Source organism: Procambarus clarkii, chromosome 56, assembly GCF_040958095.1.
Source record: "Procambarus clarkii isolate CNS0578487 chromosome 56, FALCON_Pclarkii_2.0, whole genome shotgun sequence".
Lineage (NCBI taxonomy): Eukaryota > Metazoa > Arthropoda > Malacostraca > Decapoda > Cambaridae > Procambarus > Procambarus clarkii.
In genome coordinates, this window is record NC_091205.1 from 15,163,201 (window position 1) to 15,183,910 (window position 20,710).

At 39.5% G+C, this 20,710-nt stretch overlaps 1 protein-coding gene and 1 long non-coding RNA gene across 2 annotated transcripts; one reads left to right on the forward strand and one right to left on the reverse strand.

Annotated features, from left to right (window-relative positions):
* Nucleotides 1–1,727: 1,727 nt before the first annotated feature.
* Nucleotides 1,728–12,990, reverse strand: LOC138353088 (uncharacterized). Its single transcript, XR_011223028.1, has 3 exons — nt 11,294–12,990; nt 6,463–6,678; nt 1,728–5,057 (listed from the first exon to the last, which is right to left on the reverse strand). It is a non-coding gene; the product is annotated as an uncharacterized lncRNA (long non-coding RNA).
* A 3,091-nt stretch (nt 12,991–16,081) lies between these two features.
* On the forward strand, nt 16,082–19,213 carry LOC123770682 (ferritin). Its single transcript, XM_045762765.2, has 4 exons — nt 16,082–16,346; nt 17,536–17,637; nt 18,273–18,395; nt 18,682–19,213. Exons 1-4 carry the CDS (start codon nt 16,245–16,247, stop codon nt 18,865–18,867), a joined length of 513 nt encoding a protein of 170 aa, XP_045618721.1. The 5' UTR covers nt 16,082–16,244; the 3' UTR covers nt 18,868–19,213.
* Nucleotides 19,214–20,710: the final 1,497 nt, after the last annotated feature.

Genomic DNA, 20,710 nt, shown 5'->3' on the forward strand with positions numbered 1-20,710 from the left:
TTATTATAATTCATCGTGTCGGGGGACAGACAGCCAGTTTTTACACTCAGTACATGTTAGGCTTATATCGAGGTCACCCCCAGGGCCGAATTACTAACCCTTCCCCCAGGATGAAACCCCATAACTAGCTACCTCCTGGGTACCCATTTATTGCTAGGTGAACAGGTTCATTAGGTGATAGGAAACGCGTCCAAACATTTCTCTCCCGCCCCGGATGTCACAGTATTTAGCTGTACTGTACGAACCCACCTGTATTACCGGGACCCTCTAATAAATGTGATTAAAAAAAATCTAGATAATGAGTGAAGGGTTTCATTGATATGTTCCGAAAACAAATTTATAATCAGATATGAGTTAGATTACGTTTGTCCACAGAGCCGGGCGGGGAAGGTGACTTCCCTGCGTCACAGCCTCATGCTCGTCAACACAAGCGTTGCCTTGGAAACCCAGGTCGCCTGAGGGAGTGACCTAGCACCTACACACACAATAAATGTCAGCTCACAACCTAATGGTCCGGGGTTCGATTCCCGGACAGAACGAAATATTTAGGTCCGTTTCTTTACACCTTATGCCTCTGTTCATATAGCAGTGAAATGGTACCTGTGAGTTAGGCAACTGTTGTGGGTCGCATCCTGAGAAAGGTCAGTGAGGGCCTAGGGGTAACCTCGACATGTCTAACAGTCATTGTGTCCCTGCCATGGTAAGGTTTGTACCCTGTTGGCTGTCAAGGTCATTAGGGCCACCAAATCTACCTTGTGTGTACGGTGTGTGAGTGTGTTGTACCCATGCACGGTGTGTGAATATACCCCTGTCAGTCAGCCCTGCAGCCAGCCAGCCAGGTGGTGTCACTCAGCCACACTACTGCCTCGTGATGTTAGGGATGTAGCCTCGGAACCCTCCATTGGCGATCGAGCAACGGTCCCTTTAGTTAATTATTAACTATTACTAAACAGTAATATTTGCATTAATAATAACAGCGAACAAAACCTAATAATACTAAGAAATGAACTATTGATTCAGGGATGGATGACAAATGTCCTGATAACATAAACAGCTTATGGAGATAAACAGCTCGCCACCAAGTCGATGGTTGCACCTTCACTTCGCAGTCGAGGTCCAAACTCACTATCATCATGACACATTTTATGTAACATAGCGGTGGAAAGTTTACAGGTGGGCACCCAGTACCCATCCTGAGAGCGGTGGTGGAAAGGTCACAGACACATAATGAGCTCAAGAACTGAACCTAATATTTATTTGACTAAGCAAGTTACTGGTTTGATGCTTCTTGAGGTATAATTATTAAAGGAAAAGACAGTAAGAGGTGATGCATGGGCACCAACACGTCGCTTCCTCTTCTTATCAACCATTCTTGAGGTACTTTAACGCGTTAAACAACTGAACTAGTGCATTAGTAACACTATTTTATGCATTCAGAAGTTAATATAAAATAAAATCCATAGGAGACAGACTCTGATTCCATTACTGAGGATTTTATTATAAATATTCTTTGCTTCAGACACAAGATAGAGATGCAGACAATAAATCACAACAACGGGGCTGAAAGTTACATCCTCAGCAGACGTTAATATACGAAGAATTAGAGAATGTCACACAAATGTGTTCAAAATTAGACACCCAACCCACACATATGAGAAGAAAAAAGTGACACCGTTTCGTCATAAGAGTCCAGCACGGACCGAAACGTGGTCACTTTCCTTTCTCATCATATATATTGGGAGTCTATACTAATAATCAAAATTACGTGGCTGAAAATTAATGCCCAATGGAAGTTAATATAATGAAATGATATAAGGCCACATATATGTCCCTGGTGACGAAGCACAGACAATAAGGACATTATTGAAGCCAAAATATATGTCAAGAATGACTATAGACTTGTTCAAGTTTAAGTACGTTTATTGAGACAAGAAAGAAATACATCTCAAAGGGATAGAGTAACTTAGGCTATTTCTACCCCCCCTAGACTTGTGTAGGTAGGTCCAAGGTCTCCTACATCCTGCGTATCATAGTGATAATTAAATTATGGTCCCCTGTTGTTTAACCCGTCCTCTCATCTAGTACCTTTAATTTTGTATATTATGGTTTCAAACGTATAAATGACAAAGTACTATGAAAAGCAGCGGCTCACAGATATCTACATTTTCTATGCTTCGGTAGCTTAGTTCGGTGGGTTGATTGGGTTCGTACGTGTACTTTGAATTTTGTTTATTGTGGCAAATCAAGAGAACGGGCTTGGGTTTATCTCTACTGTTACTGAACTGTGTTGCCATTAATTGTATGCCTAACATTATAATATCCGAGGCTGATGGCGGCTCAATCTGCACGAAAGTAGGAAGGCTGATATTTATTTATTTATTTATATATTTATTTGTTTATTTATATACAAGAAAGTACATTGGGTTTATTAGAGTACAGAGACTTGAAGTTTTGCATTCTTGTAAAGTCACTAGCACACATGCGTTTTGGGCAGAAACGCTAACATGTAACAGCTAAAATATATAACTGAGCTTGTCACTAGAGGCATACAGGTTGACAATGTGGAGACACGGAGACATAAATCCTCACTCCATGGTATTGAATGAAGCCCTTGCTTCTTTTAGCAAGGAGGAGTTGTGAGGAAGGAATTTTTTAATAAACCAAATTCAAGAATTATAGGATTTAAGGTTGTAAGCCATAAAAGAGGGTAAATAATGGGGTAGAAACTTTGAAAGCAAATATCAATGGGCTCAGTTGTCACTATTTTTTTGAGGCAATGCTGCAACTAAGGAGCCTGATGACCCATTCTGTTAACCATTATGGTTATTGTTTTATTTTATATCCTTTTTTTTAACAATCCAGATAAAGAAAGACGTATCTGCTTTGGAGAAAGTTGAACACCAGGCGACAAATGTCGTCCCAGAACTAAGTCGACTCTCATACTTGAGAGCCACAGGGGGCTAATAACACTGGAAATCAGACATGACAGGACTCATATCATTGAAACTTTAAAAATACTGAACAACGTGGAGGATATTGATCCAGGCCATTTCTTTAAAATGTCAGATGTAGCACTGACAAGGAACAACTGCTTCAAGCTCAAGAAGCCACAATGTGGGACAGAAAACAGATGATTTTTCACCCATAGGGTTATAAACCCATAGAATCACCTACCCGCAAATCCGTAAATGCCAAAACTGCTGCACTTTTTTTCAAGATCAAGCTCGATAAAATCATCAGGATAAATGAGGGGACCTTTGAGAAGTCGCCGGATTCCTGTCCCCATCGAAGCCACTAGAGAGAGTGGCCCTCAGGTAAATAAGTCATGCGGCACAACTGAGTTCAAGGCAGTTTAATCCAAAAACCATTGCTTTATTAGGCTGTTTCCTCTACCTTTTCAAGGTAATCATTGACCTTAGCTTTAAAAAGGAAATATATGCTAAAAAAATATGTTTGAGCTGAGAGAAGCTCCACGCGAGTTAGCTGTGACATGTCGAGCAGATCACATAATAATAATTAATAATAATATAATAATAATAATTTTTATTTAGGCAAAGGTACATACATAAAGAGATTTTACAAAGTTTGTTGGCTTTATAGATAGAGCTAGTACATACAATGCCTAAAGCCACTATTACGCAAAGCGTTTCGGGCAGATATGGCATAGTCAGAGTCAGTGACTGGTCTGGGAGGCGAGGGAGGGAACTTAATCCTATAGCCTCATTGTCCTCGTCAAGTATAGCCGTGGTGACCCCGGCAGTGATAAATGAGGAAGGAGGGTGTACACACTATTCACTTTGTTCAAAATGGTTCTCACCTTCCACCTTTTATCAGTGCTTCAGTTTGATCTTCCAGCTGACGATATTTATAATTTCCGTCCTGGAGCCTGCTCGCAGCGCCATGTTGACTGTAGCCATCACCCAGTCATGCAACCCAAGCGCCCGCGGCGTCCTGCCGGGCGTATATTGCTGTTGCTGCTTTTTGTGTAGTCGTCGCTTCTGCTGCTCCTGCTCCACACTTGTTAACTCTTCCTGATGTTGCAGATGCTGCTCTTTCTCCTGTTTATGATGCCTACGTTTGCTCATATAAAACTTGCGTTGCTCGGAGATCAATGAACTTCATCACAAGGAATAAATGCAATATTATATATGCCTTTATAACTAATACTGCAATATCCTCATATAACTATGTAAGGAGTTCATTATATATTATTCTTATGCCAGCAATCTGACATAGACCAAAGTACCAAGATATTGCTCTAGTTCAAAATCCAATTGGAAAAAAATCCTCAGGACAATGAGACCTTTCACAAACCGCCGGCTTCCTGTCCCCGTCGAGGCCACTATAGATAGATGGTGGCCTTCAAGTAAACAGACCTTTTGTGTATAGGTAGATAAGGGTAAATGCTGCCTCGTCTCTAGAGGTGTACAAGAGCCCTCACATTACGTACAGCAATGTGGTATCGGAGTAGAATTTAAATTAAAAAAAACATGTTGAGGGCGTGGCCGGTGTCATGGCGATGGGTTCCAGGAAGCCCCATGAATCACTTATTCAACCATGATATGCCTCTGTAACCTCACCTCCACCGCTCACACCATGGGTGTGGTGTATCTGTTTATCTGTATACAGTGCATCTGTAACCTCTCCACTTGTGAAGTATCCCAATATCCACTTCCACCGGCGCCTCTGCACTGATGTTGGGTACACATTCCTCGCCGCCCACAGGGTGGGAGTGGGGTACATCTGCCACTGCCGCCCACCGAATGGGTGTGGGTTACATGATAGACAAATAGAAACTAAACATATCTAGGTCAAGACGAATGTAAATAGTTTAATTGAAAATGACATTTGGGTTTATTTCTGAATAATAATAATAATATTATTAATAATAATAATACAAGGAAGTCACACTAACGTACGTGATGTATCACGTTATATATATAGCTGCAGCGTATAGTGGACAACTGCATTACCTATATCAGGCGTATATTGCTGTTGCTGCTTTTTGTGCAGATGGCGCTTCTGCTGCTCCTGCTTGGCTTCAGTCTTCGGACATTCTGTGGATTCAGCGGAATCTTAGGTTGTATAGCTTACGGGCTGAGGGTTCGAATCTCCCCGTATTGCCCCAATTGATTTTCTCAATAATAATAATAAAGATCATAATAATAAACATAATTTTATTACAAATGTATGCATAAGAACATGATATTTTCATATATTTTTCGGGGGTTTGATATGATATTTTGAACATATATATATACGAAAATTATATTTTTGTTTGCCCGAAACGCTGTGCATATTAGTGGCTTTAGGCATAGTAAATACTAGCTCTATCTAGAACTCCAACATTCTGTTTGTAACTCATTTTGTATGTATGCACTTTTACCTGAATAAGCATTATTATTGTTATTATTATTATTATTATTATTATTATTATTATTATTATTATTATTATTATTATTATATAGTGGTTCCACTGTGGGATTATAGTCTAGCTATGGAGAACACTTATTAATTAAACTAAATTAAAGCGATACCAAGACACCGAAAACATTAACTAGTGAATTAATATTATTATTATTATGAGTAGTAGCAGCAGTAATAGCAGTAGTGACAATAGTAGTGGTAGTAGCTGTTGCAGTAGAAAAACACTTAGGCATTAACTAGCATGAGAATGAAATGAACATGAGAAAGTGCAGAAAGCACAAGTATAAAAAGTCATAATATGGTTTAGTTTATTAAACCATGTCATAATTGTATTATTATTAGTGAATTACATCATGTATTCACATTGTTATTATGTTAATACTACTGTATTGTTGCTAGAATTAGACTCCTTACTGTAATACTGTAGTCTATGCCTGTCGTCATTATGTATCAACGTATTATTGTTTCATTTGTTATTTTTTCCCCCTTTGGATTTTCTCCATTAGCTTACATCTGTATTAATGTTAAGTGTATACCACCTCACACCTTTATTTAATTTTGTTTATCTAAACTTTTTTTTTAATAATTTTTTTTAATAAATACCTAAAAGGGGTACCACCTCTGGTGCAAGTGTAGGGACCCATAGCCTTGGAGAAGAAAATAATGAGTACTCAGAGAAGACCTTGTGGATCCTCACTGAACACTTTAATATTTTCTTCCCCTACCACCCCTATTCTTTATCTAAACTGTACTTAGTTTTGCCCTAAATGCTTTCTGTAATAGTGGCTTCATTAATATGTCTTACATAATATGTAATATGTCCCTACAATTGTAAACTAATCCTATATCCTTTGTACACACATTTTGTTGAATAAAAGTATATTTTTATTTGCGAGTACCCTATTATCAAAGACTTAGACCGAATGCCATGAGATACTTTGAGCTCTGTGATAGCTTCACACACTTGCGAATATTGGAAGATATTCTTGTGCTCAACCCAGTGTTTGCTAGTGCAGGCTAGTAGACTAGACTTGCCTCATGTTTTCTCCTGATTCCAAGTATGACTATCCATCCTGATGGGTGGTGATGATAGATGAACTCGTAGATCTATGCTCTGTAATCCTTCATATAGAAGTGAAGAAACATTACTGTGTGCTTAAGTTTATTAATAAAAGATATAAAAACGGGTTCTAAACAATAGGTTCTATACTTGCTGTATCTTGTCATTGTCGGCGTCGTTGTTACCACTTCCTGCAATCATCAACCAATAATAATTATTACAACAATAATATAAACAACAAAAAGAAAAATGCTAAAATGATTAGCATTAGTATTGTTTTTGTTATTTCTGTTGGTATATGAACTATAGTGTGTACCAAGCAGCATATAATTTATCTCAAGATATATCAGTATAACTGGTGTAAACTAGCATTATACAAGAGGCAGCGGCGGGGAGGTTGATGAAGGTCAACCCTTGTCGGGCCCCGCGCTTCAGTAATGGCGGCCACGATGCTCACTTGTTCGTTCACTCTGCGCTAGTCTTGTTCAGTGCTCCTACTGTATTATTTCTCTAAATATTGACAAGCAAAACAAGTACGGTCATTACAGCCTTAGAGCAAGATATTTGAAGCCGTTATATTTGCCAGCGCATGCAATCATGAGAGATAACAGCCTAATTAACGTCATTTATACAAAGCAGCATGGACCATGAGAAGCAAATGTGATTTCTTGCTATTTAAAGAGGTATTGGGAGATATACCCAGTTTCCACAGTGGTATATATATATATGTATACTCGCAGGTTCAACGGACACCTAAATATTTGTATCTTGATGCGAAATTACAAAATATATTATGAAATAGATGAGCGCAATTGCAGTCAAATTCCGTTAAGTTCACCAGTTTCATGAGAAGTATTGTATTATATTGCAGTGCGTCGAGTTGCATTATCTATGAAGACGGGACTCCCTAAAACCTGTGACGTGGAGCTCGCTGTGACGCAGTACTGCAGGTTGCCAGAGTTGCGCCATGCTAGTGACGTCATTAAGGTGCACAGAACAAAGAACAGAGAACTGCCAGAGTTGCGTCATGAGAAGTGACGTAATTAAGGTCCATTGAACATTAAGGTCCAAAGAACAGAACATTACCTAGTACCGAGACAACGAAGAGAGGAGAACTGAAGGAACGAGAACATTAATTATTACCGAGGTAACGAGAACATTAACGGGTACGGAGGTAACGAGAACATTAATCAGTACCGAGACAACTTGGATACTTGATTGTTGGTCACAAGCTCTTGTTGTAGCCTTAATAACCCTCCATACAACACCAACAAGCTGAACAAACTTCTTTTTAGCTGAAAGCAAGTTACACCATCAATGAACTAGTTACAGACTTTGTCAACATATAAAATTACACAGTGGGCTCCGAACTCTTGCTTCTAGTTGGCAAGCAGATTTGTGATAAAGTTTCAAGGGAACTCTAATTGGTGTCTGACAGGAACCAAAGAATTACAGTTAGAGATTTTGAACTGGAGGAATGTAACAAGTGGGGTCCTCCCAAGGCTCGGTCCTGGGACCACTGCTGTTCCTAATTTATATGAATGGCTTGCCAGAGGGAGTGATCTCGTACATATCAACACTTTCAGACGAGACACAGCTGGGGAGGCATCTCAAATCATAGGACAGCGTTGCAAGAAGACCTTGACAAACTGCAGGAGTGGGGAAGTAAATGGTTAGAAGATGGGGAAAGGATGAAAGGAGACCAGGAGATATATATAACATAAAGGAAAAGCACTACAGCAATTGGAAAGAGAAAAGGATTTAGGGTGGATATAATTATGTTCTTACAAGTGAGCCTCCGGGTTTAAAACTTCTGCGGAACAGCCACTGGCTTATGTTTTTACACCTCGCAAATGGCAAGGGAATTTGGGGAAAAATATAATAAACTCATGGAATCGCCTACTGTGAAAATATAAATGCCAAGACTTCAAAATATAAATGCGATGCTTCAGTTTAAAATTCAGCTGGATAAAATCCTCATTAATAATGGGGAACCTTTGACAAGCCGCCGGCTTCCTGTCCTCCTCGAGACCACTAGTGGCCTTCAGGTAAATTTATGTACTGAAAGTTATCTTCAAGTAATTACTGGCAATATGTCCTAATTGCCCTAAGAAAAAGTCCAATCTCTGCCATTTTCCATATTTTTATCGTTGTTAAAATGGACGAAGTCTTTTTTTTAAGTTTGTTTTATGTGAACTTTGAACTTGAGTGTGTTACCGGACTTAGTTATGAGTCAGAAGTAGAACTAAGACCAATTACTAGCCGTGTACACAAGACCTCCTAGTAATTGTGACATAGTATGCTTGGGAAAACCTTCCGTAATGTTTGAGGCGAAAATTTACCAACAAAAGTATGAGTGATACACCGTCACACGCACCGGCACCCACTCATCAACCAGTATTAAGGAAACTAAACTGGTTATAAGAGACGACGAAAACATTAGAATGAATGGCCCTTTTTTTCACTAAAACACCGGAATTTTAACATTGTGATGGGGAGTGTAATTTTTTTTGAGAGGGGGTCACGTGTCCCCACTTAAATTGTCACCCCATAAGTCACAAGGGGCGGTCACGTCCGCTGGGCTCTCCCAAAAGTGGGAGGCAACAATGGTCCTGCTTAATCTTCAAAAACAATGCATGTTTGTATGTTAAATTTATTGTTATTTGTACTGATTAATATTGGGCGTAACTAGAAAAATGTGATAACCGCTTATCAGCCATAGTCTTGGGTGCTGGCAAGCAACATGGCAGTTGGGAAAATGGAAAACCAAAGAATTGTATTTTTTAGTACAATAACTGTTGAAGTGAACTACCAAGAACTATCAGTACTAGGAACTACCAAGATACGAACACGAACTTCCTATTCCGAACACGAACACTAACTTCTCTAGTCTGAACACGAACACGAACGACTCTATTCCGAATTATAAATACACGAACTACCAAGAAGAAGAGTTGGTAGCACTTATTTAAAAATACATAAATAGTATAATTATTACAGTTTCCCACTTCCATGGAAAAGCATCAGCCCGGAGAAAAAAGGTGAATACTACATTAAAAGATATATATAAATATTAAATAACAAAGGAGTCAATATCACCTGTCATTCGTTATTACTTAATTTATAATACAATATTCAGCATCACAGAAACAATGACTACTACTCTCCAGCAGTCATCCACAGCAGCAACCCACCCGTGCAAGAGCAGCCTGTCCTCTCGTTGCCACAATGAACAGAAAATGGTGTACTAAAACACCCGAACCTAACCTAACCTAACCGACGGGAGACATCTCCCGTCACGCAGGGTGCAGTCGCACCACAGATCTCCAGTATCAGCTCTTGATACTGGTAATGGCTCAAAAGGGCCACCACTTACGGGCTATTCATGCCCGTGCCACCTTTTGGGTGGCTTAATCTTTATCAATCAATCAATCTAACATAACCGAGCGACCCACGCATAGAAAACGTGAATGTTCGTGAGTCGATATGGTTTATAGTACAGCATATTTTGTCCGTTTGGGGGATTTTGACGACAAAATTTGATGTATTATTCGAGAGGACAGGTTGCTTAGCCAGCATTAATATAAAACCAAGTATTCATTACATCATTAATGATATAAAATACTCTGTACCTGCATATACACTTTACATAGCATTTACCAGGACTCGACCAACTCTATACATGCTGAGAACTCTTGCGAAGTCGTTCGCTGTTAACTGCGTCATATGTTTTATCAAGGTCCTAAATATTCGGTACATCTTGTGAATTTTCTCACACATGTAGATAAACTATTTTATACCTATGAATATATTGATGAATAACTGATTAGTGAATATAGTTTCACACAGACAACATCGGCAAGGACAGATAAGTGTGTGTTTTTGTTAAAGAAAATTTTAAATGCTGCAGTATTAATGCAAGGGATAAACGCCAAGGTCATGCGCATAGAAATCAATAAATGAACGAGGAAAAAAAAAAAGTTAAAACATTGTCATGGGGGGACGCCTTTATTTTGGCGATAATAGGCAGATGCAAAAAGAGGCAAAACTGTTCAAGTAAAAATGTTGCTGTACTTTCGTAGTACAAAAATAAAAGGTCCTGACCAACACTCTGTCTCCCCCTGGGACTTGAGCTGTTCAAACGTCAGGAGGTCTCGCTGTAACAGCCTGCAAACTATTCAAAAACAACAAATGTACACACAAGTCTAGAACTAAACTTGTAGTAGGACTAAACTAAGGACCTGGCTTAGCTTCACATATTCAAAATCAGCTGCACTATAAACTTGACACTAATGCACTAAAAAATACTTTTGTAATTTTCTGTGACTCAAAGTCAGCTCTTCAAGCACATTAAATACTCGAAATGTTGTAACATCCATTATAAACAATATACAGCAAAAGTTGCAGAATCTCATTTGTATGGATATCTCCTCGCGTAGGCGTTGTCCCAACGTGATGATGCAGACATGGTAGCCAAAGCTGAACGTGATATGGCTGAAATTGAGCTAGACCTCGGTATTCCAATCTGTTGTAAAAACCGCAGTCTTTCAGGAAACTAGGGCTGACAGAAGAGCAATAACTGACACTCAAAGGGAAGAAAGTATTAGCATAAAGAGTTATCATATGTTATGAACCGAAAACTACTTGTACGGATAGTACAAAGCAGGTGACTGTATGTACTGAATGCCTGAAAGGTGAGCATTCCAATTGTAAACTATGTGAACAAGAGCTAGGACACTCTTTAACACTATATTAGTGAGTGCCCTGTTATCAAAGACTTCAACCCGAATGGCATAAGATACCTACCTCATACGCTCACGAATATTATAAGATATTCTTGTGCTCAACCCAGAATTTCCTAGTGTAGACTAGTAGACTAGACTTGCATCACATGTCGTCTCGTGATTCTGTGTATGACTAACCATCTTGTGAGATGGAATATTAGATGAACTCTTAGCAAACTCTTGATCTCTCCTCTGTAATCCGTAATATAGAAGTGTTAAAACACATGGCTGTGTGTACTTAAGCTGGTTAATAAAAAATGATGCACGCCTCGTCTTGCCAGGTGGAAACTCATCGTCTCCAGTCACTTGTCGACCACCTCTACTGGTTTACCCTTTTAATTATCGCAGCAGAATTTATGGCTCTTCACGCCAGCAGAAGTTACAGTTCTTCACACCAGCAGAAGTTACTGTTCTTCACACCAGCAGAAGTTACAGTTCTTCACACCAGCAGAAGTTACAGTTCTTCACATCAGCAGAAGTTACAGTTCTTCACATCAGCAGAAGTTATAGTTCTTCACACCAGCAGAATTTACAGTTCTTTGCACCAGCAGAAGTTACTGTACTTCACGCCAACAGAAGTTATTCTTCACACCAGCAGAAATTGCTGTTCTTCACACCGGCAGAAGTTACGTCTTCGTACCAGCAGACTTTCACCCTGCTGCCTCGCCTGCGTCGCTTCTATTCACACCTTAGTGCGCCATTCAACAACATTCCGAAGGAATTTCCAGGAGAAATTCTCGCCGCAGTCCCTGGAAGTGCTAACTCATCGCGCCACCTTATGATAACTCGTCATTTTTGTAACATATTTAGGTAGATCCGCGTATATACAGCTACCCTAGCCCGTATGAAGGGTTACACAGTGTATCAAGAGCTAGCTATGTATTACTAGAATTCCCCATCTCGCAGGGTGGTTAGTCATACAGGGGCATGTGATCAGAACACTGGCAAAGTTTGGGGGTATTGTGAAGCTATTCTCAAGAATATGAGAGTGAATAAAGTAATTGCAAAGCTCTAGGTACTTCATACCAGCATACTAAAGGGTCTGATAACTCGATATTCAATAATGATCATAACCCAGATTTTGCTCACTAAGTTTGCACATGAAGTGCTCAGGATTGGGAGATTCCTCACCTTTAGCCACCTGCTACAGGTAACGGTAGTTTAGTTCATTTATTATGCACCCCATACCCATCTTGTGGGCGGTAGTGGAAAGGGATACAGAACAGGTAACGGCAGGACCAACCTGATCCTGGCAACCACAATGTCGCATTACCTGATGGACATTTTCTGCTGCCCATATATATAGGTATCAGATCTAAACAAATAATATAACTTTAACCTAGTGCTTTCAGGCCTTTGCGAGTCTAATTTATTTCCCGTCACACCTTATTTGGAACAATATAGTCTTATCAACAGAGATGGGGAATACCCAGGATATCTTGGATATCTTGTTCAACCTCATTTTTGTTACATGATAAATTGGGCCGCCGTGTCTGTATCATCATGATGAGTTATATTTGTGTGAGATGGCATCCATGCTAAAGAGATTCTAGATTTATTATGTGCATCGAGCAGGTAATTTATAATTGCTGTTATGAGACTCTTACTGTCTATCTTGCAGTATAAGTTTTCAAGTGCTTGAAGAGCAGATTTTGAATCACATAATATTATTCCTCCTGCGTGTTTTAGTGTACTTGTGTCACCGTTAATGATGTATCGTGACAGATCCCACACCATCTCACTGCCACCATCAGTCTGACATCATTTGCCACCACCGACGACCCGACACCATCTACCACCACCGAGCTGATATCAGCTCCTGCTACAGAATGACACAGAAACTAGGTATTAACTCTAATATTATTACGTTATTGAATATACATTTCTTTGACCCTTCAGACCTGCCGGTATACCTCAGGTACCTGAAGCTTTTCAGTTACTTTATCCACTCTCGTGCTCTTCAGAACTTCATAATCCATTCAAACTTTGCTAGTAATGGCTAACTGACTGCATGCCCCTATATGACAAACCTAATAAACTTAGCCTAGCCTAGCCTAGCCTAGCCTAGCTCAGCCGAATAACCATGGGGTGTACCTATGTTAAGAGAGACAGGACGACATTAACATATTTTCTCACAGATACATCATGCTATTATTATTTCAGTGTGCAGGGAGACGTACGTAATATATATAAAAAGACCATATAACAGTCTTCTAGACATTCGCTTCACGACCGGAACATTTTTCTTACATAACTGCAATATGATTCTTAATAAACAACTGTAAGGCCACACAAGTCAACTGACAATACGCCTAAATTTATGCTAATTGTAACAGGCCTTGTACATGAATCGCTGAGTTTTATACACTCATGCAGTCGTAAAATTTTCAATAATTCATCCCCCCCTTCCCTTCCTCCCGGTCAGACGGTCTCTCTCTCTCACACACACACACACACACACACACACACACACACACACACACACACACACACACACACACACACACACACACACACACACACACACAGAGGGGAGCCGGCCGGCCGAGCGGACAGCACGCTGGGCACGTGATCCTGTAGTCCCGGGTTTGATCCCGGGCGCCGGCGAGAAACGATGGGCAGAGTTTCTTTCACCCTATGCCCCTGTTACCTAGCAGTAAATAGGTACCTGGGAGTTAGTCAGCTGTCACGGGCTGCTTCCGTACACTCACACTCACTCTTCCGTACACTCACACACATGGGGAGTGGGAAAAAAATAGTAGTAGTAGAAACAGTTGAGAGGCGAGCCGAAAGAGCAGAGTTCAACCCCCGCAAGCACAACTAGGTGAATACACACACATTTTTTTTTTCTCTCTCTCTCTCTCTCTCTCTCTCTCTCTCTCTCTCTCTCTCTCTCTCTCTCTCTCTCTCTCTCTCTCTCTCTCTCTCTCTCTCTCTCTCTCAGGAAAATATCTCATGTAGCCCTAACAAGCTACGAGAAAGCTTCCAAAATTCTTCCTTTACTGGGATTTCTACCCTGTCATTCATAATGTTCTTCACAACTGGTGGGAACGAACCATGGTTGGCTTAATGTGTATAACAAATTACATCATATACGTGACCTCTCCCCGTTATGGCCTTCCTCCTCTCACTGTGATTGCAAGTGTCAAACGTCCTCTGTTATGTACAGGCCACACAAAATATTAACACTTTATTTTCTCGTATTAACACTGAATGATATAGGAACTTTCAATTCTTAGGTGATTGATTTGATTGATGAAGACTATGTTGACCAGACCACACACTAGAAGTTGAAGGGACAACGACGTTTCGGTCCGTCCTGGGCCATTCTCAAGTCGATTGAGAATGGTCCAGGACGGACTGAAACGTCGTCGTCCCTTCAACTTCTAGTGTGTGGTCTGGTCAACATACTTCAGCCACGTTATTGTGACTCATCGCCTGCTGAAGACTAAGCCACCCAAGAGGTGGCACGGGACCGATTCTTCTGTGACATAGACAGTGCTATATAGCTATGCTAGCTTAACTTTTTCTTTTATAATTATTTATCCTTCATCAAAACATCAATGCCCAAACTTGCTTATCGCTAAACAAAGAGTTGTTCGGTTCCAGAGTCCATTATATCAGACTGAATCCTCCGCTGGAGGAGTGAGTGATGGGATCAAGATGGTCATGGGTATTGGGTTCTTAAAAGCTATAACAAGACTGAACTCCTGTAAATAAACTGTTGATGTATACGACAACAAACTTTGTAACTAGTTCACTAATGGTGTAAATTGTTCAGTTAAAGGAATATTGGGGTTTATCGAGCCCGTCATGTACCTCTGTAACCTTTCCACCATCGCTCAGAGTGAAAGGGAGGGGAGTGTGCTCAATTATTTATGTAAACAAACTTTAAATCAAAGGCTTGGTGGGGAATTATAGAGGGATAGTAATCATACTTGATCCTTCCCAAATAAATTATAAGTTTATTATTTCAGCGCAACTCTAAGGTAAAACACAAAAAGCTGTACATATAGGAATTTATGATACAGCTAACGAAACACATGCCTAATATATAAGACTTTTTTGTGTGTATTAACAAGCTTAGGTATACACAGCAGTTGATTGAGTAGATTGACAGTTGAGAGGTGGGACCAAAGAATCAAAGCTCAAGGGGCTTGAGCTTTGGCTCAAGGGGCTTTGTGCTTTGGCAAGCACAACTAAGTGAGTACAGCAATGTGCTGCTACCCTATTCTATATGAAAGATTACACATTGTAGATAAAAAGTTAGATATAAGTTCATCTAATATTCCCGTCTCAGGATGATTAGTAGTAGGCATCCATCAAATCATACATATAACACCAACCCAGAAGCTCGCATGGTGTTGGAATACGAAACAAACTGACAACGAACGAAACGAATACGTGGGAAAAGCCGCGGTGAAGGACAAACCAAAGCAATCGAAAGTTTCCTCCAAACTCTCCCTCGTCCCTCACCGTTCTTCGTTGTAGTGGATGAGTTATAAAATTATATCTTATTCCGTGGGACACAGCGCCCTCCGTCAGCATTACATGTATTGAGTTATGCAAGTTATTTATAGATCAATAAGAAAGAGAGGGAGGCAGTGGAAGAGCGAGAGATGTAATAACCACTGGGAAGTTCCCTCGCCCACCCCATCACCTCGCTATAATGACCCACGCCGATAAAGCACAAAATGGGCTTAGGATATATATGTATGTAACCCTTATCGGTAATATACGCAGTTAGTAGATTCCATGATGTTGAGGAATAGATAAGAGATAGCGGGGCGGTGGAAAGAAGCGCCAGTGGTATAAAAGCCAGCAGCGCCGGCAGGGTGCGCATAGGACGCTCCGGGTCGCCAGTGTGTGAACGAGCTCCCCATCATCTCCAAGTCATCCACACTCCCTCCGCTGCTTACAATTTTACTTCTCTCCTGTCTCTACTCTGTAATCCTCATCACAACAACAACAAGATGGCCAGTCAAATCCGCCAGAACTACCATGAGGACTGCGAAGCAGCCATCAACAAGCAGATCAACTTGGAACTGTACGCCAGTTATGTCTACATGTCCATGGTAGGTTGGCCGCAGGTCGCCTTTATTGTTTGCTTCGTATCATTCGTTTAGTACTTACAATGGTTTTGTTTGGGTTGTTTAATTATTGTGTATGTTGCCATGTTCTTGAAACCCTGGAGAAAGGAAGACATATGGAAGAATTATGTCTTCCGACATTGAGGCTGCAAGACTGTTCCGGTTATGTACGCAGCAACACCTCCCGCCTGACGGCCATTTTCACGTCAATGCAGTTTTTCTGCTTTATTCACCACCCCGTCTATGTTCACGAAGGTGAAATATTTTCAGGCTGTGTGGGCTAATCTGAATAGTTTACTTTGGTAATCTGGCGATTGTGACACAACTTTTAAAGACCTTTTGAGAGTTGTCAAAAAACATGGTCGACTCCCTTGACCTAATTGTTGTTGTTTAACATGATGACATGAGACTAATATTTGTGTAATCCTAAAAGAACTCTCTTAAATGTTGTGTTGAGAAGTAAATCGTGTAACTAGCAAACTACCATCTTAGGACAGAGTGAGGGTTTACTCAAATAGCTCTGAAAGCAGAGTTGTACTGTATTAAGGGTGGAACATGGGCTAACACCTGTAAGACTCGTTTTAATTTTTCTAATCCATTTACTAACTCGAGAGATTCTGAATAGCTCATAAAATACTGAAATTTGTGTGGTTAAACAAATATTTGTGAAGTTCCCAAACCCATTATATATGGCTAATTTTTCTTTCCTTACCTTCTCCCATCCCCCACTGGCTGTTTATTGGGTTCAGATTACCAAGGCCCTTTAAATTTTCTTTAAAAGAAATGTAGATTTTTATGATTGTAGAAGTAAAAAAAAAATCAAAGTGCTACATTAGTTCTGTGCCAATTGGACGTCTTAAACAACCATAGTTGATGAAAGTTTGTGTGGAAATTACTTATTTTCAGCAACTTCTTTAAACTGTCTGGTTGATGTATTTTACATTAAAATACACCTCCCACCCACCCACCCCCTCCCCTCATATTCCTCCTCTTCCGGATTGTTTGTTTTGGCTATTTTGGCTGCTGATCAATTCCAGTAGGTGCCATATGTTTTAAATATTATGTAAAATTGGGTTAAGTAACAAATTTCCAGAAAGTGCTTATTACAGTTGTGCAGTATTTATATTTTCTTTATATTTTATAGTTTGTATTGTTAATTTGTTTCACTTTACAGGGTTATTACTTCGATCGTGATGATGTAGCTCTTCCTGGGGCATCAAAGTTCTTCAAAGAGTCAAGTGATGAAGAGCGTGAACATGGACAAAAGCTTATGAAGGTAAGAGAGCTTTGACTATTCGAACTTAATTTGGGTCTAACAATTGAGCAGCATGTGTACAGACCTGTTGTGAAGTAGCAGTCGTGTGCTTTTTACGACTGGGTCTTGAAGCTCAATGGTCTTTGTCTTCAGCTTGCTGCTGAGGAACAAGGATCCTGGGCAGTTTTTTTCGTTAGGAAAGTTTTCTTTCCCGATTTTTTTCTTTTCCGGTTTCCTTTTCCGAAACTTCCTTTCTGATGAAAGGAAACTTTTTTTTCCAGTAGCTTTTTCTTTACTGGGTGATTTTTTTTCTTTGTTCCTACTCTCCATGTGACCCATTTACCCTTCACATCTATATAGATTACATTTTGGTATCCATATCTTGCTGTTCTTGAATTCTTCTGCATGGATTTCTATGAATGCTCCAAATAGTGCATTTGCGTCTGAGGAGGCCATTTATGAATGGTATTTTTTTCCTTCTTTTTTAGTCCCTGTATATTTGCAGATTAATGAGGTTACTCTGTGAACTTGCACAGCATTAATGTTATGTAAATTATTTGGCTTTATCTTAGTACAACTGAATAATTGCATATGTTTACTTTTTGGTCTTTTATTTAAATTGAAGGCATAATTTTTTTTTTCTTCAAACCTAACAGTACCAGAATAAGAGGGGAGGACGCATTGTGCTTCAGGCCATTGCAGCACCAACACTGCAAGAATGGGGTACTCTTCATGATGCCCTGCAGGCTGCTTTGGATCTAGAAAAGCAGGTTAACAAGGTAAGAAGTCTTATTTTGCATTCTTTATATGGTCCTTGTAGAATCTTTAGCTAGTAGTCTAATTTATAACTTCAGATAAAGATTTGTAGATCCATCAAAGTCTGACTAATTGAATGTATTTGTCTAGGATGAGTAGAACTCTATGGTATTTAATAAAAATGGTCTTTGCTAAATTTCTCAAATAAATACAGTATACCAAAAGCTGAAGATTTTGGTTCTTTTAAACATTTAAAATTTGTCTGTTGAAATCTTAAATTTATTTTAGCATATTTATCTTCCTTTTCAGAGCTTGTTGGATCTCCATGTTACAGCCAGCAAGAACACTGATGCTCATCTTACCAACATGCTGGAAGAAGACTTTTTGGAAGAGCAGGTGGAGTCCATCGAGAAGCTTGGCAACATGATTACCCGCCTGAAGCGTGCTGGCACATCTGGTTTGGGAGAGTTCCTCTTTGACAAAGAACTAAAGTAAAGGTTTTTTCCCCAACCTTATTGGTCACAATAAATTTGAATGTGACGTTAATTTCTGCCTTGATTTTTATTGCAGAAGTCTTAATTTGTGGTGCTTGACTCCTGTACTTTACACAATTTTTAAATGGCAAATGGTTAAAACAAATTACAGTAGGTAATTTATTGTAATTGATCATTAAGTGGTTTTACTGTAAATTATTGAATTGCTGGTACTACATGCTTTTAAAATATAGGCCATGGTTTTCTTTTTAAACTGACATTGTTTGACTGTTTTGGTGGTCCTCGGGTTGCATCTTGTATTATGAGAACTTTAACTGCATTTCATATCATTAAAGAATTGTAACGCATGTTTTATATATTTATATATCCTCTCGGTACTATACATTTTTGTGAATTTTTATGGATGGAGAGCTTGATGCTAGATTACATGAATGAAATTCCTTGCATAAGCAACAAATTTGTAACAAATTCCAATTTTACAAAAGCCTGCCTAGAGGAAACTTATTTAGCACAAAAAAAATGAAGATGGTCTTGAATGCCAACTAATGTTTTGGGAAAGGTACTTTTGCAGCAGATACATATTAGGTACAGTATATTAAACAAACCTAGAACTTTTAGAATAAAACTGCACCTTAATAAAAATACAAACTTTTTAAAACAACTGTGAGTGACAGTCTTAACTGAAGGTACTTCCAGATCAAACAATCAAATCATAAAGTACCTGTTTATTATAATCTCGTTATAGGAAACAAAAGTGGAATGTAAAGAAATTACATTCGAGGAACTAATGTATCCAGCCTATTCAGCTAAAACATTTACTAGTCTTATAACCAGCAGTTTAAATTTTTTCCCAAAAATAAAATAAGCCATGGTTATAAACCAAAAATTTAATCTGGGAAAACTAATAGGCACATGCATACATATATGCCTTTGCAGGAAACTTGTGCTCTACCAATTCAGATGGCAATGTGTCTGTATATATATACTTGGGATGTGACTGTATATATAACTTGGGATGTGACAATGATGGTCAAAAATATTTTCTATGGGCTTTGGACCCTACAGCTGCAGATATAAAGAGTTCACTTTTACTGTCATGTTTTGTGTGTGACATTCCCTCTCAACTGAACTTATCCCCCCACACATCTGAAACCTCATATTCCTATAAGACCTCCCACCACCAGATATTGAGTGAAGTCCCCCTTCGACTCATACGTTATTGACTAAAATTTCCTGCCTGCTATTAATATAATTGATCCTGTGGACTGCACCCTCCTTGGTGCCTTCCTTTGATTGCATAGAGTGAGGGTGAAAGTGCAAAATATCAGACCTAAAACGGATTGACAATTTTGATGTTAACATTGCTTTCTACCTCATAACAAGATGCCTATTCCTTCCTAAGATAACTTATTTTCTTTCCTACCATTCTACAGCAATATCAGAGTATGACACCTATCGGAAGTCCATGTTAAAGAAAGGACTTGGACTTCCTCATGACTGGAATAAGCTACTCTTTGTGTCAGGTTTAGTGGCTTTGGTGTCTACACAGCCTTCTACATTGCTTTTCCAACCTTTCTTTCTTCCTCTGTATCTAATGATCTTTTAAAATATCCTAATGGAACAGCTTGGTGACAAAGCAAGAAAATGTGATCCCTATTTTCACTGAAAGCTCCAATTGGTGGGATGCTCTTGCAGGTCCTGCATCCAGACCAGACCAGACCCAACAAAAATGCCCAGCTGGAGCAGCCCAGTGGTGGAAAAAATAGCTGAAGCCTTGCTCTGTGATGAAATGTCACAAAGAGACTGCTCACCTAACAACCATGCAGTGTGGTGCCCCCAGGCAA

What these genes read in the sequence shown, in the direction of transcription:
- LOC123770682 (XM_045762765.2), top strand. Translation starts at nt 16,245, where the DNA reads ATGGCCAGTCAAATCCGCCAGAACTACCATGAGGACTGCGAAGCAGCC. An exon ending in ATGGACAAAAGCTTATGAAG is followed by an intron (nt 17,638 to 18,272) that starts GTAAGAGAGCTT and finishes CAAACCTAACAG; the next exon opens with TACCAGAATAAGAGGGGAGG. An exon ending in TAGAAAAGCAGGTTAACAAG is followed by an intron (nt 18,396 to 18,681) that starts GTAAGAAGTCTT and finishes CTTCCTTTTCAG; the next exon opens with AGCTTGTTGGATCTCCATGT.